This window comes from Artemia franciscana, chromosome 13 (assembly GCF_032884065.1).
Source record: "Artemia franciscana chromosome 13, ASM3288406v1, whole genome shotgun sequence".
In the NCBI taxonomy this organism is placed as follows: domain Eukaryota; kingdom Metazoa; phylum Arthropoda; class Branchiopoda; order Anostraca; family Artemiidae; genus Artemia; species Artemia franciscana.
Window position 1 is genome coordinate 43,818,733 of NC_088875.1, and position 20,337 is coordinate 43,839,069.

Here is a 20,337-nt window from a genome sequence, read left to right on the forward strand (position 1 = left end):
GGGATTGATATAACCGGAAAGGATCTGCTCTCTTTGGGCGAGTTGGGGAGGGAGGGTTAATTCTAAAAAAAAGAAAAAATGAGGTATTTTTAACTTACGAAAGAGTGATCGTATCTTAATGAAATTTCATATTTAGAAGGACCTCGAAGCTCAGATTTCTTATTTTAAATCCCGACCTGATCCAGTGTCATTAAGGGGGGGACCGGAAATATAGGAAAACGCTTAAAGTGGAGAGATCAGGATGAAACTTGGTGAAAAGAATAAGCACAAGTCCAAGATAGATGACTGACATAATCGGACCGGATCCGCTCTCTTTCTTGGAGTTGGGGGGGGGGGCAATTCGGAAAAATTTGAAAAAATGAGGTATTTGTAACTTACGAACGGGTGATTAGATCTTAATAATAATAATAATAATAATAATTTATTTATAACCCATATCATAAAAAGTTATGGCACTTGTGGAGTAACAAAAAGAAAAAAAATTAAATACACTGCAAATAAAATACACTACAAATAGAAAAAAACACTACGCTAGAATGAGATTAACCGAACAGACGGACCAAAGGATGATGTGGCGATAAACGATAAAAAGCTGATTCCGACAACCTTCCATGCAGGAGGGCCAACTTTGCACTTATATAAGGACATCAAACTTACGAATTATCTTTCCATTGCTATACCAAGGGGGGAGATAAAGTAAAAATTTACAATATCTGAAATAAAAAGTCCGAATCTGATTAACATCTTTTTTCTTTAGAAGGGGATAAAGACCAGAAAGATAAAGGACAGAATGATCACAGAATGTAGCATATAGTCTACCGAGTGCATGTCTATTATACTTCACTCGATTAGCAACTATCCTAAAATAGCCCATTTGAATTTTCTTTTGAACATCACGAACAGTGCACTACCGTAGGCCAGAAATTGAATTCATAACAGTAATACCCAATTACCGAAAGGTGGAAACAAAGGGTATAGAAAAACCGCGACAAGCTAAGGGAGCATTAGAGGAAGTCGGACCATTAAAAACTAGAAATTCACATTTCTCAACATTAAGAGAAAGACCAATATTAGAAAATAGACGTGAAACTTTTGAGACCATAAACGAGAGACCTTGCTTATTTTTACAAAAAAGTAAAAGGTCATCTGCATAAGCAAGATAAGAAACATCTGAGAGTCCAATAAAATAATTTCATCTAATTTCATCTAAAATACCAGAAATGCACATTTTGAATATACTAGGTGATAAAACCCCTCCCTGCTTGGCACTTCGACATAAACGGAAAAACGGAGACCCAGATTTATTAATTCAGAGGAAAGAATTCTCATACCAAAAACGAAGAAGAAAAATGACTGAAAGATTTACACCATTATTAAAAAGGAAAAAAAAGCTTGACTGTGAACTAAATTGTCAAAAGCTTTAGAAAGGTCCAAAGTACATATATAAAGTGGCGAGCCCTCAGCCTGATCCAGTGTCATTAGGGGGGGGGGGAGACCGGAAATCTAGGAAAACGCTTAAAGCGGAGAGATCAGGATGAAACTTGGTGGAAAGAATAAGCACAACTCCAAGATAGGTGACTGACATAATCGGACCGGATCCGCTTTCTTTGTTGGAGTTGGGGGGGGGGGGGCAATTCGGGAAAAATTGAAAAAATGAGGCATTTGTAACTTACGAACGGGTGATTAGATCTTAATGAAATTTGACATCTAGAAGGATCTTGTGCTTTAGAACTCTCATTTTAAATCCCGACCGGATCCGGTGACACTGAAGGGAGTTGGAGGGGGATTCCGGAATTCTTGGAAAACGTGAAAATCAAGGGATCTTACAAATGGGTGATCGAATCTTAATGAAATTTGATATACAGAAGAATCTTATGTCTCAGATGCTCTATTTACAATTCGAATTGGGTCTGGGGTCATTTAGGGTTGGAGGGGCAAAACAGAAATCTTGGAAACCGGAAATCTTGGAAAACACTTAGAGTGGAGAGATCGGGATGAAACTTGATGGGAAGAATAAGCACAAGTTATAGATACGAGATTGACATAGTTGGCACGGATCTTTTCTCTTTGTGGGAGCTGGGGTTTGTTAATTTGGAAAAATTAGAAAAACTGAGGTATTTTTAACTGAAGAATGGGTAACCGGATCTTAATAAAATTTGATATTTAGAAGGAACTCTTGTCTCAGAGCTCTTATTTAAAGTCTCGACCAGATCTTTTGACATTGCAGGGAGTTGTAGGGGGAAACCGGAAATCTTGGAAAACGCTTATGAATGTCGTAGATACGTGATTGACGTAACCGGAATGGACCCGCTCTCGTTTGGGGAGTTGGATGGGGGGGGGGTCAGTGCTTTGGCGAGTTTGGTGCTTCTGGACGTGCTAATACGATGAAAATTGATAGGCGTATCAGGGAACTGTACAAATTGACTTGATAAAGTCGTTTTACCTGATTCGACCATCTGAGGGGCTGAAAGGAGAGGAAAAGTTAGAAAAATTGAGGTATTTTTAACTTACGAGTGGGTGATGAGATCTTAATGAATTTTGATATTTAGAAGGACCTCGTTACTTAGAGCTCCTATTTTAAATCCTGACCGGCATTAAGCCTCTGATTTTCCTTTTAAAGCAATCTATTGATTCTTAGAATTTTGCTAGAGCTCATACCATGTGAGCTCTTGGCTTTTTTTTTCTTTTTTTTCAGAACAATGCTGTTACTATTCAACATACCTGAGTCTAACATTGTGTAAAGAAATGCAATGTCAATTGGGGTATCTTATCACTCTTCGGATATACACGTTCTAGCTTCTTAATTACTTAGTTAATGTCTCAGCACAAAAAAAAAAAAAAAAAACTGAGACAAACTTTCATTGCAAGACAATTTACATATCTTAGGTTTTCTAATTAACCTTAAATGTGTAATTTATTATCTTCCACCGTTAGTATGGGTAGTGCACAAAACTAGAGTTTTCTGCCAATAGATGTTTAGAGATTGAGAAATTTGTAAAAACAAGTCCCTTTAGTAATAAGTTATATATGTTAACTACTAACTTTTTAATATATTGAATAACTTAAAACTCTTAGCTATACGTCATTCATATCGTATAAGCTATACATTCTACATATATATATATATATATATATATATATATATATATATATATATATATATATATATATGTATATGTATATATATGTATATGTATATATATGTATATGTATATGTATATATATATATATATATATATATATATATATATATATATATATATATATATATATATATATATATATATATATATATATATATATATATATTATGTATATGTATATATATGTATATATATAGTCATTAAATGCTATTTAAAATTTTTGCCAAAAGATCGATTATATTACCATCACGCTCATTTTGATATGATGCTCTTTGATTTTACATGCAAAAAGTATAATCGGGTTTAGCTTAATAATTTTAATCACTTATCATTTAATTTTAATCATTCCATAAATTTAATCATTTTGTTTCCTTTTGAGGAAACATTTAACTTTAATTTAAATCCTTTGCGAAACTGCAATGTTCTGCATGCCCACCAGCTCAAACTCAAGTGACCTCAGTAGATCTGTAGACCTCAGTAAGCTTTAGTAGCCAAAATAATATCATTTTTACCATGTATTATTGTTACATTTACTTTTTATTATACTCAGACGTTATTTTTTTTTGTTTAGGTATAAAAGAGGAGGTTGTGTTGAGAGTGCCTCATCCTTACTGGGTCTCCGCTACTGTCGTCAATATGCAATGCTAGTTCCTCCTGCACCGACTGCAGTAGGAGCTATTAAAGATATTACTCCGGTGTTCCCCTTGAGTGGTCACTTTGACGGGTCCATCTACATAGAAAAAACTGAGCCTTCAATGACTGGAATACATGTGATTGCAAAGGGCAGCAATAACGGTGGTAAAACGTCATTTGAAATTATTTTTGATACTCCAGGCTCACAGACAGATAGGAAAATCGTATTCACAGGTACTTTTTACTTGACTTGGTATACCTTTTGTTTATTCAAATGACATTTACCCTTGTTTCCTAGATTGTTGCAATTCTTTATTTCCCAGAATTTGAAAGAACAAATCAAAGGTATTAGTACTTTGATCTTTTTCAAGTATGGATTAATGTGGAGATCTTTCGTTTTTATTTGATTTTAGGTATGGACATTCACAGGAGGTGAAGGTATTTGTAAGACAAAACGAGAGTCTTTAATTTTTAGATTTCAAAGAGAAAACCCTTCTCATATTGTCTTGTACCGAGAACGATGACCATCCTAGCGATAGATCCTAACGATGAGAGCAACTACGCTTCCTCCCCCACTCTTTTTTTCTCAAAATCATTCGATCAAAATTATGAGAAAGCCATTTAGCCAAAAAAATAAATATACAAATTTCGTTTTAATTATTCCTCTGCGGAGAGCCAAAATTAAAACATGCATTGATTCAAAAACGTTCAGAAATTAAATAAAAAAACAAGTTTGTTTTTGATGAAAGTAAGGAGCTACATTAAAACTTAAAACGAACAGAAATTACTCCGTATACGAAAGGGGCTTTTCCTTCTCAACGTCCCACTCTTTACGCTAAAGGTTTTTTACTGTTTTAAAATGTAGAGTTAAGAGAAAGAGTCAAACTTTAGCGTAAAGAGCGGGGCGTTGATGAGGAAGCAGCCTTGCTATAGCCTAGTGTAGAGTGTTATTGAGACATTTTCTTTTTATGGGTTTTAAGTATGGGTATTCGCACAAAGGGACGGTCACCAATACGACGGTTCTTAATCTTTTAGTTTTTTTTTATATTGAAAAATAAAATGAAAGTAAAGGTATTTTTTTATTGATTTTTATAAACGTTAATTTTTCTGTGATTGGAACTGAGATATATCCTTTTTATGGATTTTAAATATGGGTGAGGGCCTTTGTGAGGCAATATCAAACAGCTCGTGGTAACGAACTATAGTAAGGAGCGACCCGGCTCAATAGTAACCAAAACTCTAAAAAATGGAATTTTGGTACCAATAGCTACATCAAAAGAATCGCATTTTTAAGCTGATTTTAAATATACAAGTTTCATCAAGTTTAGTCTTACCCATGTAAAGTTACGAGCCTGAGAAAATTTGTGTTATTTTAGAAAATGGGGGGAAAAACCCCCTAAAAGTCATAGAATCTGAACGAAAATCACAGCGTCAGATTCAGCGTATCAGAGAACCCTACTATAGAAGTTTCAAGCTCCTATCTACAAAAATGTGGAATTTTATATTTTTTTGCCACAAGGCACATCACGGATGCGTGCTTATTGTTTTTTTTTTTTTTTTTTTTTTTTTTTTTTTCAGTGGTGATCGTATCGAGCCAATTGTCTTAGAATGTTGCGAGAGCGCTCATTCTAACGGAAATAAAAAGTTCTAGTACCCTTTTTAAGTGACCAAAAAAATTGGAGGGCACCTAGGCCCTCTCCCACGCTAATTATTTTCCCAAAGTCAACGGATCAAAATTCTGAGATAGCCATTTTGTTCAGCGTAGTCGAAAAACCTTATAACTATGTGTTTGGGGACGCCTTACTCCCCCACAGTCCCCGTGGGAAGGGTTACAAGTTCAAAACTTTGACCAGTGCTTACATATAGTAATGGTTATTGGGAAGTGTACAGGCGTTTCCAGGAGGATTTTTTGGTTGGAGGCAGGTGTTGAGAAGAGGGTGATATGCTGGGGGAACTCTTCATCGAGGAATTTGTCATGGGGGAAGAAAATTTCCATGAAGGGAGCGCAGGATTTACTAGCATTACTTAAAAAAAACAAAGAAAAAATAAACATGAAAAAGTTTTTTTTTTCAGCTGGAAGTAAGCAGCAGCATTAAAACTTAAAGCGAACAGAAATTATTACCCATGAGGGGCTCACCTCCTCCTAATACCTCGCTCTTTACGCTAAAGTATTTTTAGTAATTTCAACTATTTATTCTGCGGCTTTTGTGATTCAGGGGTCATTCTTAATGAATTGGGACAAAATTTAAGCTTTAGTGTAAAGAGCGAGGTACTAACGAGGGGGCGAACCCCCTCATATATGTAATAAAAACATAAGAATACAAAAGTTGTTTACGTAAGCTAATTTATAAGTTACGTATATCTTTTACTTATAAAAAGATTCATAAAAAATTAAAAGTTCTAGTTGCCTTTTTAATTAACCGAAAATCGGAGATCAACTACGCTTCCTCCCCCCCTCTTTTTTTCTCAAAATCATTCGATCAAAATTATGAGAAAGCCATTTAGCCAAAAAAATAAATATACAAATTTCGTTTTAATTATTCCTCTGCGGAGAGCCAAAATCAAAACATGCATTGATTCAAAAACGTTCTGAAATTAAATAAAAAAACCAAGTTTTTTTTGATGAAAGTAAGGAGCTACATTAAAACTTAAAACGAACAGAAATTACTCCGTATATGAAAGGGGCTTTTCCTTCTCAACGTCCCGCTCTTTACGCTAAAGGTTTTTACTGTTTTAAAATGTAGAGTTAAGAGAAAGAGTCAAACTTTAGCGTAAAGAACGGGGCGTTGATGAGGAAGCAGTCTTGCTGTAGCCTTCGTGTCATCAAATGAGTGTCAATATCTACCCCTTTTAACCTGCAGAATAGCATAGAATTAATTAAAAATTTCTTTCACAGCACGGTTGCCGAATTTGAATTTTACGTCACAAATAGCTCTATGTATATATATATATATATATATATATATATATATATATATATATATATATATATATATATATATATATATATATATCATATCGAAAGAAATTGAAACAGTAGCATAAATAATATATAATTTTCAACTGTCATGTTTGTAATGGCAACATGTAATTTTTATTTACTCAATGTAGGTGTCGTAACTGCACCAGGTTTCTGGACTCCAAAAATTTTAATTTTTGTGTTTTGTATTAGATAGCTTTTGGCACTGACATTATCTTAAAAAAAAGCTGTTAAATTTTAAAATTAAGGAAAACAAACATATTTGCAGCTCTTGGTTATGCCTCTTGGAGAACGAAAGAAATATTTAGAGAGGGTAAGACTTAGGGATTGTTCTTGCAGTTGCCCTATGTGTGAAGAGATATATGAGCCTTTGCACCATTTTTTAGGTGAATGTAAGGGATATAGGGAATTGTGGCTGGAAATTTTTTATAGGAAGGTCTGGGGGAGGGACTGTATTATGTAAATTTTGTGGGTGTGATTAGATATAAATAATATTGGAAGGTTCTTTTTTTTTCGCTTGTTTGTTGTGTGTCACCGTGGCCCAATAGGGCTTTTATTTGAATAAATCTATCTATCTATTTATCTGTCTATATAAATATGCCCGGTAAATACAGTGCAAGTATATTACACTCTGTACCGGTACTATTGGTAGTATCCGGTACAACTACACTGGACGATGAGCGGTAGATCCCGGTAGAAGGTCGGTCAAAGATCTATTACCTTTTGTTTAAATATCTGTATCAACAATTAAATGTTTCTAGGCATTGGTTTCAATACCCAAAGCAGATATGGTATTGAAGGAAAAGCACAACTTAGTGGTAAATCTTACGAAGCAAAAGTTTATACCGATATGGCTCAAAGCTCATCAAGACTCACTGTTTCACCAGTCATCGAGTACACTCTACCTAATGGTAAAAAAGATGTCCTGGTTACCGGGCGAGTGGTAATTGAAGAAGGGAAAAAGATAACCTTTGAGGTAGCACCCTCTGGTTCATGGAAAAAGCTAGAACTGGGAGCTTCTGGTAAATATTCAGTCATTTTTGTATCTTCGCTGAGTACCACACTGATAGGGACCAGAGGATATATCCTCCTTAAACGCACATATGCCCTTAATGCAATTTGTGCATTATAAGGCATGAAATAAAATTATGCGAATTTGCATGTTTTCCAATAAATCCATAGCACCAGTAAATGAGCCGTTGAAAAGTCAAATCCTTTAAATCTTTGAAAAACAAAGTATATTTTACATCTAAAACTATTTTGCTTCGCGAACCATTCTAATGGTTTAACTATTTACATTCATTGTCGTGATGTCATTCCACTCCCTCTATATTTTGAAACAATATTGATTTTTATCCACCAGCAATATCTTGGCTGCTTAACTATGATGTATTTGACATTTGTTGCAGAGAGCGCCTCAGTTTTTGTATTATATATTTTGAATTTTAAGAACAGATCTTTTTTAATTTTGCTTTGAACTTAGTGAAAGTAGTTTCAAGAAATTTTCAACATTTATTATCCAAAATGTAAAGTAATTGTAGGGCAGCCGTCTCCTCTCGCGTGACCTTTTCTATCAGAATAAAAAATCTAAGACAGCTATTTTTCTCAAAATAAACGAAAAGTTTCTAATAAATGTATTTCAAGGGATGGAAAGACCCTTTGGTCCCCGGTGCAAAGGGCCTTAAATTGTGTTAATTGCCAATTGTTTACAAGTAAGTTCTGTTCTTGAAAACGGGAGACATGTTTAATCTTGGGTGCTGAACTGGCTTGAAATCTTAAAGGTTAGTTCTCTGGGCCAAGAGGATCACACATTTTGTTGGGAGGGGTGGGGATAATTAAAAAAGTAACAATGGGTACTTTTTTTTTGTCACCAACCCCTAAGAAACTTACTGCTGTAAGTCCTTTAAAAGACTGTTTAGGAGTTACGGCTAATCAAAAACAGAATTCTAAAAAGAATCAATCTACCGTTGGTTTGAAATTTATACCCTTAAGTCTGTGGGCTAAAAGGATCCTAGTAAATAAAGAAAAAATGGCTTCCTCGGCAAAAAGTCAAAATATGGCGAAAATCCGAAGTTCTATGGGCCAAGGGTCCTAAAAATGCCAGAAAATTCTTTTTGTTTTAGAACATTGAAATTTAAAACGGGAAATCTGAAGCAAGAATATGTTTATGGGCAGGAAAAGTTTCAGTTTTGAGCTCCGCCCCCTTCTTTAAAAATGGTTGAAAAGAGACAGAAGACTTGTTTTCAATTGGCTTAAGCTTTCAAGGATCATTGTCCGGGCTAAGGCTGCCACACACTTTTTGAGGAAGGGAACGATGTTACGGCAAAAAAAAATGTTGACTTTATTAGTTTGAATCTTCCAGCCGTATGTCCTTGAGCCAAGGAGAATCTACTGTAAGAAAAAATATACTGGGCTAAATTGTGTCCAAATCTGTGCCAAAAACTTTATTTTTGCCAGGACAAATTTGGAACACAAATAGGTTTTTACCTACTGGCTTTAAAGTTGTAAACAAACAGGGGCGAGAACAAAGCCGAAAAAAAAGGTTGTATCGGTCCTCGTCCCCAGGAAACAGGTGCAAATTTTTTTGTCTCTAGTACGAACGAGAAATCAAGTACTATCATTGGATTAGCTCGAAACTTATATCTTAAATTTCTTAGGTCAAGGGGGCTCTAATTTGCAAAAATAAAAATAAAAAAGGCATTAGTTTACGGGAAAACAGGATTCAAATCGACTTGAAACTTAAAACCTAAAGGCCTTGGCCTTAGAAATTTTTCCTAACTTAAACTATTTAACTTTAACTTAAACTATTTAACTTAAACTGTTTTTGACCTGAAACTTAAAACTTCAAGGCCTTGGCCTTCGAAAAAAAGGCTTAAACTATTTAACTTAACCTAAGCTATTTAACTTAACTTTTTTTATTCACCTGGAACTTAAAACCTCAAGCCCTTGGTCGTAAAAAAAAGCTTTAACTTAAAACTATTTAACTTTAACTTAAGCTATTTAACTTAATTTTTTTTATTGATCTGAAACTTGAAACCTCAAGCCCTTGGCCGTAGAAAAAAAAACACGATCGCCTTTTTGAATGTAGCTTTAGTTCCCTAACTGGAAGTTTCTGCTAAACTTTTAAAATTTAGATTAAAAAAAAATCCAGACAACAAAAGACTCGATGAAAGGAAAAACAAAAAAAAAGAAGAAAAATGTCTGGGTGACAGACATATACTGACTGCATTTCTGAATTCAGCTTATGACTGTCTGTTTGACTTGCCTATTTACACATTAGGCCAAAACAGTTTCAAAATTCCCCCCCTCCCCTCCCAGCGTAATCCAAATAGTATCCGCACTGAAGACTAAGTATTGCTGTGCTCAAAACAGTATTTTTGAGTTTCAGTTTTTTCTTTATTAATTGTGACACCATTCAGAAGCGGTTTTAGGCCTCATAATCTGGGGAAGAGGGCAAGGTAAACATAGGAGTGTGAAAATAAAAAATTAAGTGAGTTTAATATCAGATATCAGAGAAACAAGGAGGGGGGCAGTTGCCCGCTCCTGCTCAGGCGTAGAACTGCCACTGGTACCTTAGGAAGATGTCTGCAATTTCTTATATATATATATATATATATATATATATATATATATATATATATATATATATATATATATATATATATATATATATATATATATATATATATATATATATATATATATATATATATATATATATATATATATATATATATATATAAATATATATATATATATATATATATATATATATATATATATATATATATATATATATATATATATATATATATATATATATATATATACTAGTATATTTTTTCTGATTTATTAAATTAATTTCAGGATCAGCAGAGTTTGACTTTAGCAACGCTGTTCGAAAGGTAGTATTTAAAGATGTGAAAGTAACTACTCCTCTTGGCAATTCCGGATTTTCAGCAGTCTACTCCCGTGATCATCATTCAGTTGATTCTGGCCTAGAGCTCATATATGGTCAAAATAACAGAGTTGGCTTTGTAGGGAAGGTGACGGATAAGAGTGTTCAGTCTGTAAAAGAATATGCAACTGAAGTTGGCTTCAAATCAACTCGTTTCCCGTTTTTGAGTTTTAGTCTGAATTGGGACTTCAAGAAAACACCTGAAAATGTAAGCTCATTTCATTTGCTGAAAAAATACATATTTCTTACATAATCAATTTTTATTAAGATACTTTGTACTAAATTGATAAAAATATTGCAAAATTTTAGACTTTAGTTTGAATGATGAGATCAGGAAAATGATTTAAAAATAATTGTTTTGTTTAATTTTCTATAAAAAAAAACACAAAAAACTAGCTCATTTTAAAAGAGAAAAAATATTTCCTACATATTAAACTTTTAAATAAGATGCTTTTAATTAAAGCAAAAGGAATTAGGACGGATGTGTAGTAATACGAATTCTTTGACTTTTAAATCTGAATTGACGATTCAAAAAAACAAAAAACAAACGTGAAACTGTTTGTTTATTTTCCTTGAACTACGAGAAAATATTTATTTGACAATAAATTTTATTTAAAGCGCTATAAATTAAAGCGACAAGAAATAATATGAAATTTTATACCTTGAGTTGAATTAGGAGTTTAAGAAAGCTATTTTTCTTAATTTTTCTATAGAAAAATGGCCAAGAAATATAGTTCTTTTCAAAAGAGAAGAGAAAATTCTTGCCAAATAAACTTATATAAAATGCTTTAAATTCAAAAAATATGAATACGAAGTAATATCAATTCTTTGGATTTAGTCTGAATCTGTAGTTTATGAAAGCACCTGCAGATGAATTTTTCTTATAGAATTCAATTCATCAAATAAAAATAACTTATTACATTTCATAATACAAAAATAAGCGATAAATCTTAACTTGGGGGTTTGGGGTTGAGTCAGTACAAAATAGCACTCAAAAATGCGAAATCTCTTATTGTCAGTACTTCAAGAAAACACCCGAACATTTAAGCCACCAGATAAAAAAGAACTGTACATTTTTAAACAGCAAAATACTGTGTTAATCATAAAAGAATCCCATTATGAATTTTGATTTTTGACACTTCAAATCGAATCAATATCAAAGATATGAATTAGAAGCACTGTGGTTTATTTTTTACTTATTTTTTACTTTTTATTAATTATCATCTTTTACTTTATTTTTTATTTATGAGTCTGAATTGGAACTTCAGGAAAACAGTCGAATATTTAAGTCACCAAATGAAAAAAGACGGAAATATGAATCGGCAAAATAGAGTGTTAATTATAAAAGAATCACATTATTTATTTTAATTGAGACACTTTGAATCAAAGCTATACGAAAATATGAATTAGAAGCATTTGGTTTTTTTTTTACTTTGAGTCTGAATTGGAACTTCAGAAAAACACCCGAAAATGTGTTGTGTGAAAAGTTTTGGTCGAGTTAGTCGACTCATAAGTCCTTGTAATTTGTCGAGTTTACGACTTAAAATCATGCTCGTTACCTTTTTCGGAGTAGTTCAGTTTTGGACCAATTTTGATTGTTTATTAACATCTAGAAAATATTTGTTAAGAACTGTACTTCAGTTTGAGTCAGGATCGTGATCGAAACTTGTTTTTATCTATCCTCCATATCATGTTGAAGCATTTGAAGGGAATGTTTATGTTAAGTTAATGTTAATATTTATTAATGTTAATAAATTGAAATAAATAAAACTAAAATTATGCTGAATCATTGTGGTAATCACTAACGCTGAAATTATTTTTGAAACCGCTATATTTCACTTAAAACAGAATCGTGCTCAAAGTTTGTTTTGGGATAATACACTCAATCTATTACTATCTATAATATCTATATTAATATCTTGCAATCATTTCTTTTTTTTGTATAAAAGAGCTTCAGTTTTAAGTAAGAATTACACTTCAAACGTCTCTTGTTGTAATTCATTTTCAGGCTATATTATCTTATTTATGCTATTATTTATTCTGTATTTATTTAAATTATTTTTACTATTTAAATTATATCATTTTAATATCATTATTTAATGTCATTTTGTCTTACAGTATATTGAAAAATTACTTTTATTTGGATTATTTTTATTTATTTATATTTCAGTATTTTTATTTATTTACATTCATATTTTATTTATTTTTACATATTTATTTTTGTCTATATTTGTTTGTCTTAGGGTGCATAATGTTTATTTATATTGTCTTATAGAAATGGCAGGAAATAGTCTTTTGTGTTAAAATAACTTTGCTCAGAGTAAAAGAAAATTGAGGAGGGGTCTAAAGCACAGTCTATGTGTATTTTTATGCACATAGGCTGCATAAAAATATAATAAGTAAAACATAAAATGATCTTACTATACATCGTGGCAAGATCACACTTGTGGGGGGGGGGGGGGTAATTATACAGCTAATGCTTCAGATTTTTATTTAGTATTGTTAAACTTAAAAAATGGAACAATTATGCAATGTATTGCATAAATATGAAAAATCAGAATTTTTTCATTTCGGTTGGGTGAGTGAAGTGGCTCAAAATAATGTTTAACGTTGAAAATCGTTTCTCCGTGTGAAAGAAAATCGAGGAAGGTTGCCCCCTTTTTCAAACTAAACAGCACAACTTAAGGGTCGCGTATTGGAAAGGGTATTTGATTTTCCCTCTTTTTCAGCTTGAAAATGGTCTCAACTTTGTTTTTGGACAAGATTCCGAGGCTAAAAAGAACCAGATTTATCTTAAACAGTATAGGAAACGACGTGGAAGCTTCGCCACAAAAGACTTGGTTATTGAAAACAAAATTGATGGTAAATATTTAAGTTTTCTTTTGTATCTTTTAACACCTACGGCTTTTTTCACAAACTAATTGCCAACTAATTAATACTCTGAAACAGCCTATCTAAACACAATATGTATATAAGGTACCAAGGAAATCAAAACAAATAGTTTATTGCCCCATGGACCAAATTACCGAACTATCTATGTTCTGAAACAGTCTGTCTAAACACAATATGCATAGAAAGTACCAAGGCCATCAAAATAACAGATATATCCCCCAAGACCCGTATGAGATTTATTCATGCCTGAAATATGTGATTTTATAAATTTTTGTGTTGAGATCGTAAACGTTTTAGGGCAATATCATATTTTCGCCAGTGTCGCCAATTTGAACCGTAAAAGTGAATAAGCAAAAGTAATTAGTTAAATTTGATTAGTTTTTGTTCTTAAAAATTCAATTTTAAAAATTTGCTGTTTGCCAAAGGCAGCGGTGCTTCCAAGTGAAGGCTACGCCTTCTTAAAATGTTTGGCTTTATTTGTTTTTAGCTGAATTTTAGCTGGTTGTTCATCCGCCTTCCTTTTTGTTTTTCATTTAACAACCACTACTACCTAACTGAATAAATGCATATGGAGATTTTGTCTCTTAAAAATTAATTTTTCAATTTTTCTAAACCTTTTAGATATATATATATTATATATATATATATATATATATATATATATATATATATATATATATAAAGAGAGAGAAAGATCGGTATATTTAAAAACTATCGTAGCATAGCTAAATTCAGTTTTTTGCGAAATCTTACATTTAAACAAAAATCACACATTACGGCTCAGCATTGGAAATCGATGTGAAGAAAGACAAAAATGAGTTGGCGTAACGATTAGTTCGTACTTTAGGGGTAGCAGCTTATTTTTTAACCTAGTTTGACTATTGGGGGGGGGGGAGGCTGGTTCGGGTAGTAGTAATCGGTGGCTCTTGTTGGCTAGGATGGATTTTCTAAATTCTTGTGTAAGTTAATAAATCCAATTGAAGCTTGCATTATGGTCATTCATATTGATCATATGATGAATTCTGGATGGGCGTGTTCACTTTAGCACGATTTTCCTTATCTAGCTTATTTTGCTTGCGAGGTTTTTCGTATTTTCCAGGAGTCAGGTTTCCAGCTTTCAGTATACCCGCGATCCATGAAAATTTTAATTAAAAAAAAGACAAAAACTTCGTAACTCAGTGCAAGATTTTCCCTGCGATTGTAAATTTTGAATCTTTTAATTTTTTGGTTGTGCTTTCTTTAAAACTTTCTCAAGAAATTCGGCAAATCAGGAACTTGTCTCCAGGCGTTCTGGCTTCGTGTTATGCATGTATTTGTATATAGTGAAGCTCCGTATTTCTTTTAGAATTATTTTTTAAAGAGGACTTCAGTCGATAAAGTTAAGAGTTATTGTACTTCGTCAGAAGTTAAAATTTTCTTAATTAAAATGAATTAAAAAATTGTCCTAACATCTTATTTTTTCCATATTCATTTATCTATATAGCTATCTTAGCACTCAAAAATGAATGCTAAATTATGCTATATTTAAAGTCACAAACAAAACAAAATAAAAGGTTTCTCGTTAAATGTACTAACGAAATAAGGCACGAAAGAGTTTGTACATCTGTTCGCTCGGCAGTCGTTGAGCTTTAGTTTCTTCTGATTCCTGGTAAGTCTACTTACCTGGTAGGTTCAGAACTTAAGGTAAGTCTCCTTTTAAGAATACTGCGGGGAGTATAGATTGATGCTTCTCAGTTGTTAGTATTCCTTTTACGATTTTCATTATTGCACTATTTAATTTGATCAAACAAAATGACCAAGTTCAAGTTCAAAAGCTCAAGGGAACTTTCATAGTTACTGTGGCGGGTTTTCAGTATTATTTTTTAAATTAATATTCCAATGAAATGTTGTCTTAACATGTTAAAATAAGATAAAGCAAAGGTTACGCCAATGAGAGTAAAGAAACTTTATTTGAAGCAGGCAGTTTTATTTGAAAAATTTTAGAAATATTATGTAGTATTTGGTCAAATTATCATTAACGAATTAATTAACTGATCTATGTGTCTTTAAAGGACACATTCTGAATTCATTGCATTTTATACCCTTTGTCCGTTTTATACCTTTTGTTTGGTCTATTATAGCTGGCAGCTATTTTAACTTTGTGGTTGTGCCAAATATATAAACATCATATGTGTGTCAAATTCTTCTTTTGTTATTTCTTGGTACATAAAATGTAGGCTATTGTAATTTCAGTTTCGTTTCTTATAATTTTACTTTAATTTTAGCTCATCAACTTAACTTTTTTTGCTGTTTTCGTGTTCTAAGTTTTTTGGTCTAACTTTCTATGACCTTTCAGTTTCAAAAGCTCATCAATTTAACTTTTTGCTATTTTCTTATTCTAAGTTATTTGTCGAGCTTTCAAATACCTTTAGCTCCATGACAATGGCAGGCCTATTAGGTCATTCCCAGCGAGCACTGTAAAGAGTCGTGATGACTGTAGTCTGTCAAATTAGATGAAGTATCAACCCCTATAAGTAGGTCCAAATACGTTCTTTTTCTCTTGCAACCACTTATTAACAGTGATTTCCAGCCAACTATATCCTTTTGAAATTTTTGCTTCTTCCTTGTAATAATCTTTTGACGATTATGAAAACACTATTTCGTTAAATTGTTATTTATTTTAATATTTTATTGTTATTTATGTATTATCAAAATATTATCAGTTCAATTAAGTATTAAACTATGAAAATATATTACCTTAAATTAATTGAAATCACAAGCTTTTTTGCAGCCATACATATACTATTGGCTGAGTTATGGTTGCCGAATGTGTTCTGCTGGTGGCCAGTTTGTATTTCTGTATACTTATTTCAGACTGGATAAAAAACTGTAATTATTATCTAAAGTTGTTTATATTTATATAAAAACATTCCACCTAAAAATCAAAACGCTGACCAAGGCTTAAGAATCATGAGTCTGAACGCAGGTACTGAAGGTAGGGAGGGGGTGGAGTGTTTGAGATTTTTCCATTCAGAATATCATGCCTCTTACGATCTTTCCATTATTTTCTTGTTTTTTTTTTGGGGGGGGGGTCGCTCTATGTTGACCTGTTTTTTTTTCTTTTACACTATCTCTTTTAGTCGCCTTCCCTTGCCTTGCAATTTACCATGTAATCGTCATGCCTAATTATCTGTTTTCTCTTTTCTTTGTTAGTTTTTTATTTCTGTTATTTATTCTACCTGTTATTACTTATTGTTGTTTACTAAACATTTGTTTGTTATTACATTTTTTTTCATTTTTTTTTTTTTTTCATTTCATAAATAAAAAAAATCTCAGTATGACTATCAAAGGAAAGGTGTTTTCTCTATATCAAATTACATTAAAATAACAGTTCTATCATCTTTTCATTGAGTGCTTTGAAATTTTGATAAACTTTTGAATTAAAACTATTCTCATCTAGTGCTATCAATTTAGTCCTAAATTTTCATTTATTTACACTTATTTTGCCCTACTTACTATTTTATTTCTATACACTCTAATTACTATATTTTATGCTATATTTTACTTTACTGTATTTTACGATATGTACGGTTTGTTTGACTTTATTTTACCATATTTATGTTTTTTTGACTGTACTATGTTTACTGTTGTATACATTATACACTAAATTTACAATATTTACCCTTAATTCTTGTTAGTTATTTCAATTTATATTGCAGTTCGTTATCCTGGCAGTGATTTTGAATTCAAAGTTGATCAGTCCCTTAACTACTATCCACAGAAACTAGATGGCAGGTTTAAAATAGAGTTTGGTGGAAAGAACATTCTCAATGCCGATCTGATTGCTAACATTAAGCGAGATATGAGGACTTTGTACGATGCTAAAATTAAGGTAATCATGGTTGGTCACCCTAGCAAAAGATGAACCACGACTCATTGTAACCATAAATTTAAAATATATAAACATAAGTTGTTTGTGTGTGTCTGTTGACTGACGTCGTGTTTGTGTGTCGACTGATGTCATGTTTGTCGACTGACGTCATTATAAGGATTGAGCTGTATGTCGGCATGAAGTTGTTTGTCGACTGACGTCATGTTTGTCGACTGACGAAATTACAGACCGGGACACCGGGACACAAATGACGACCGAGACACAGGGAATATAAATGACGACCGGGACGCTCAAAGAGAAATTACAGACTGGGACACCGGGACACAGGGAATCTAAATGACGACCAGGACACAGGGACACAACTACAACGGTGACACCGGGGGCACAGGGGGATTTATGAATGATGACCGGGACACAGGGAATGTTCGATTAGCAATCACCATCAACAAATCTCAAGGGCAATCATGTTGCATTATAAGATGACACTGCAGACCGGGACACCAGGACACAAATGATGACCGGGACACAGGGAATATAAATGACGACCAGGACACTCAAAGAGTAATTACAGACCGGGACACTGGGACACAAATGACGACCGGGACACAGGGAATGTAAATGACGACCGGAACAATCAAAGAGAAATTACAGACCGGGACAATGGGACACAAATGACGACCGGGACACAGGGAATATAAGTGGCATCCGGGACACTCAAAGAGAAATTACAGACTGGGACACCGGGACACGAATAACAACCGGGACCAAGGGAATATAAATGACGACCAGGACACAGGAACACAGCTACAACGGGGACGCTGGGGGGCACAGGGGGATATATAAATCACAACGGGGACACAGGGAATGTTCGACTAGCAATCACCATCAACAAAGCTCAAGTGCAATCATTAGAATAATGAGGTATAGATCTGAATACGGATTGTTTTCCCATGGACAATTGTATGTTGCATGTTCAAGAGTCGGTAAACCTGACAATCTATTTATATGCACAGACAATGGGACAGCGAAGAATGTTGTATATTCGCAAGTTTTACGTAGTTAAAAACATATATATATATATCTATCTATATTAACAGGTGGGACACAGGGACACAACTACAATGGCGCGGAACTAATATGGCACGTAACGACTTATGCGCGCGGGGGGGCTTAGGGGGCGCGAAGCGCCACCCCAACAGCTAGTATAAATATATATATATATATAATATATATATATATATATATATATATATATATATATATATATATATATATATATATATATATATATATATATATATATATATATATATATATATATATATATATATATATATATATGTGTGTGTGTGTGTGTGTATATGTCATCAAAGGAAGGTGATGACATGATACACTGTGCCAGATTTAAGGTAATTGGTTTTTTTACGAAAACATTGAGCCATAGGATAATGGACCCTCAAAAACAAAGCTTTATAAGTAGGCTTATTGCATCTCAAAAAACTTAACATTTACTTGCTTTCAGGGACTGGGATGGTAATGCATGGCATCATTCTTGCATCCATATACTGAGAATGAGGATGCTTTTGCAACGTTGAGGTTTTGATTTTTTAGTTACAACCTTCAAAACAATGCTTTATCAGCACTGCAAAATCAACCTCAAGACACTTACCATTGCGTTCATCGTGAGGAACTTTCCCTGTTAAAAAAATTTATATGTACCTTCCTTCGTATAGTAGAGGGGATACCAATGAATGTCGCTATTTTTAATCCATATGCTGGGAATGAGGCTAAGAGAATGGCTTCAGTCTTGCTAATATTGTTATTTTTCACCCATCACCCCCCTAAAACAATGCTTTACTAGCGTTGCACTGCTGACTTCAAGATACCCATCATTACCTTTGTTTTGAAGGACTTCCTCCAAAATTCATCCGTCTGCATTGCACTGTTTAAAGAGTAGGGTTGGATATGTATGACGTTCTTATACACAATACATCCGGAATAAGACGAGGAACATGGTCCCAGCCTTGTTGGTGCTGTTGCTCTTGAACCACAATCTCTATACCAGTTTATTCGCAATGCAACGCCAATCTTCCCTTCTTTGCGAGGGATTCTACGAAATAAGTCCATGTTCTCCTTCCTATGAATAGGGGAGGAGCTGATCACGTTGGACATATTCATTCATCTGATTAGAGTAAGGTGAGGAAGATAGTGTAAGTCTGAATTACGCTGTTACATCCGAGTTGCCACCTCTAATACAACTTCTCGGAAGCTTTGTCTGACACTTACTCCAAATTACGTCAGACAGACGTCCATTCCTTCGTTTTTAGGGATTCCACCCCCCCCCCCCCAACCGAAATAAAATCGAGGATGTTTCCCCAACATTCCTGTGCATAGACAGGGATGACTACTTTTGGCAAAATTTTCTCATGCTTCCGTTTGGATTATACTGCATTTGATTACATACTAATTAATGCAAATTAAAACCAAATTTTAATTAAAAATATTGCACATTCGTTAGTAGCGTTTCTGATTTTTGTTATGAACCGGGATTTTTTTTAAGGTTGAATATCCTGGTCGTCGAATTGAAATCTACGACAATGTACAACAAGTCAGTGAACATATCTATAAATCAGTTTCATCGTTAGAATTGAAGCCCGGACCTAAATACGATTTAATATCCTTGTTAACCTATGACAATAGAAGAGATCATCTGAAATTTGAAATTGATGCTGACGTTAAGCCGAATTATGCCTCTAAACCTTACAAGTAAGTGCTTGCATGTAATTCCTATAATCAAGTCTTCGCAAAAAGAGGGAGGATAGGGAATTCTATTTTAGAACAACCGTATTTTCAAATTGTA

General features: G+C 33.2%; 1 protein-coding gene across 4 annotated transcripts in view; it reads left to right on the top strand.

The window, feature by feature from the left end:
- LOC136034973 (apolipophorins-like) overlaps positions 1-20,337 on the top strand; it is a 309,320-nt gene that overhangs the window by 67,234 nt on the left and 221,749 nt on the right. For all 4 annotated transcript variants that reach the window (XM_065716535.1, XM_065716534.1, XM_065716532.1 and 1 more), the window contains exons 17-22: positions 3,715-4,010; positions 7,518-7,778; positions 10,624-10,922; positions 13,444-13,576; positions 17,305-17,477; positions 20,038-20,243. In XM_065716535.1, the coding sequence (XP_065572607.1) occupies positions 3,715-4,010; positions 7,518-7,778; positions 10,624-10,922; positions 13,444-13,576; positions 17,305-17,477; positions 20,038-20,243 (1,368 nt within the window). The remainder of the gene's footprint in view (positions 1-3,714; positions 4,011-7,517; positions 7,779-10,623; positions 10,923-13,443; positions 13,577-17,304; positions 17,478-20,037; positions 20,244-20,337) is intronic.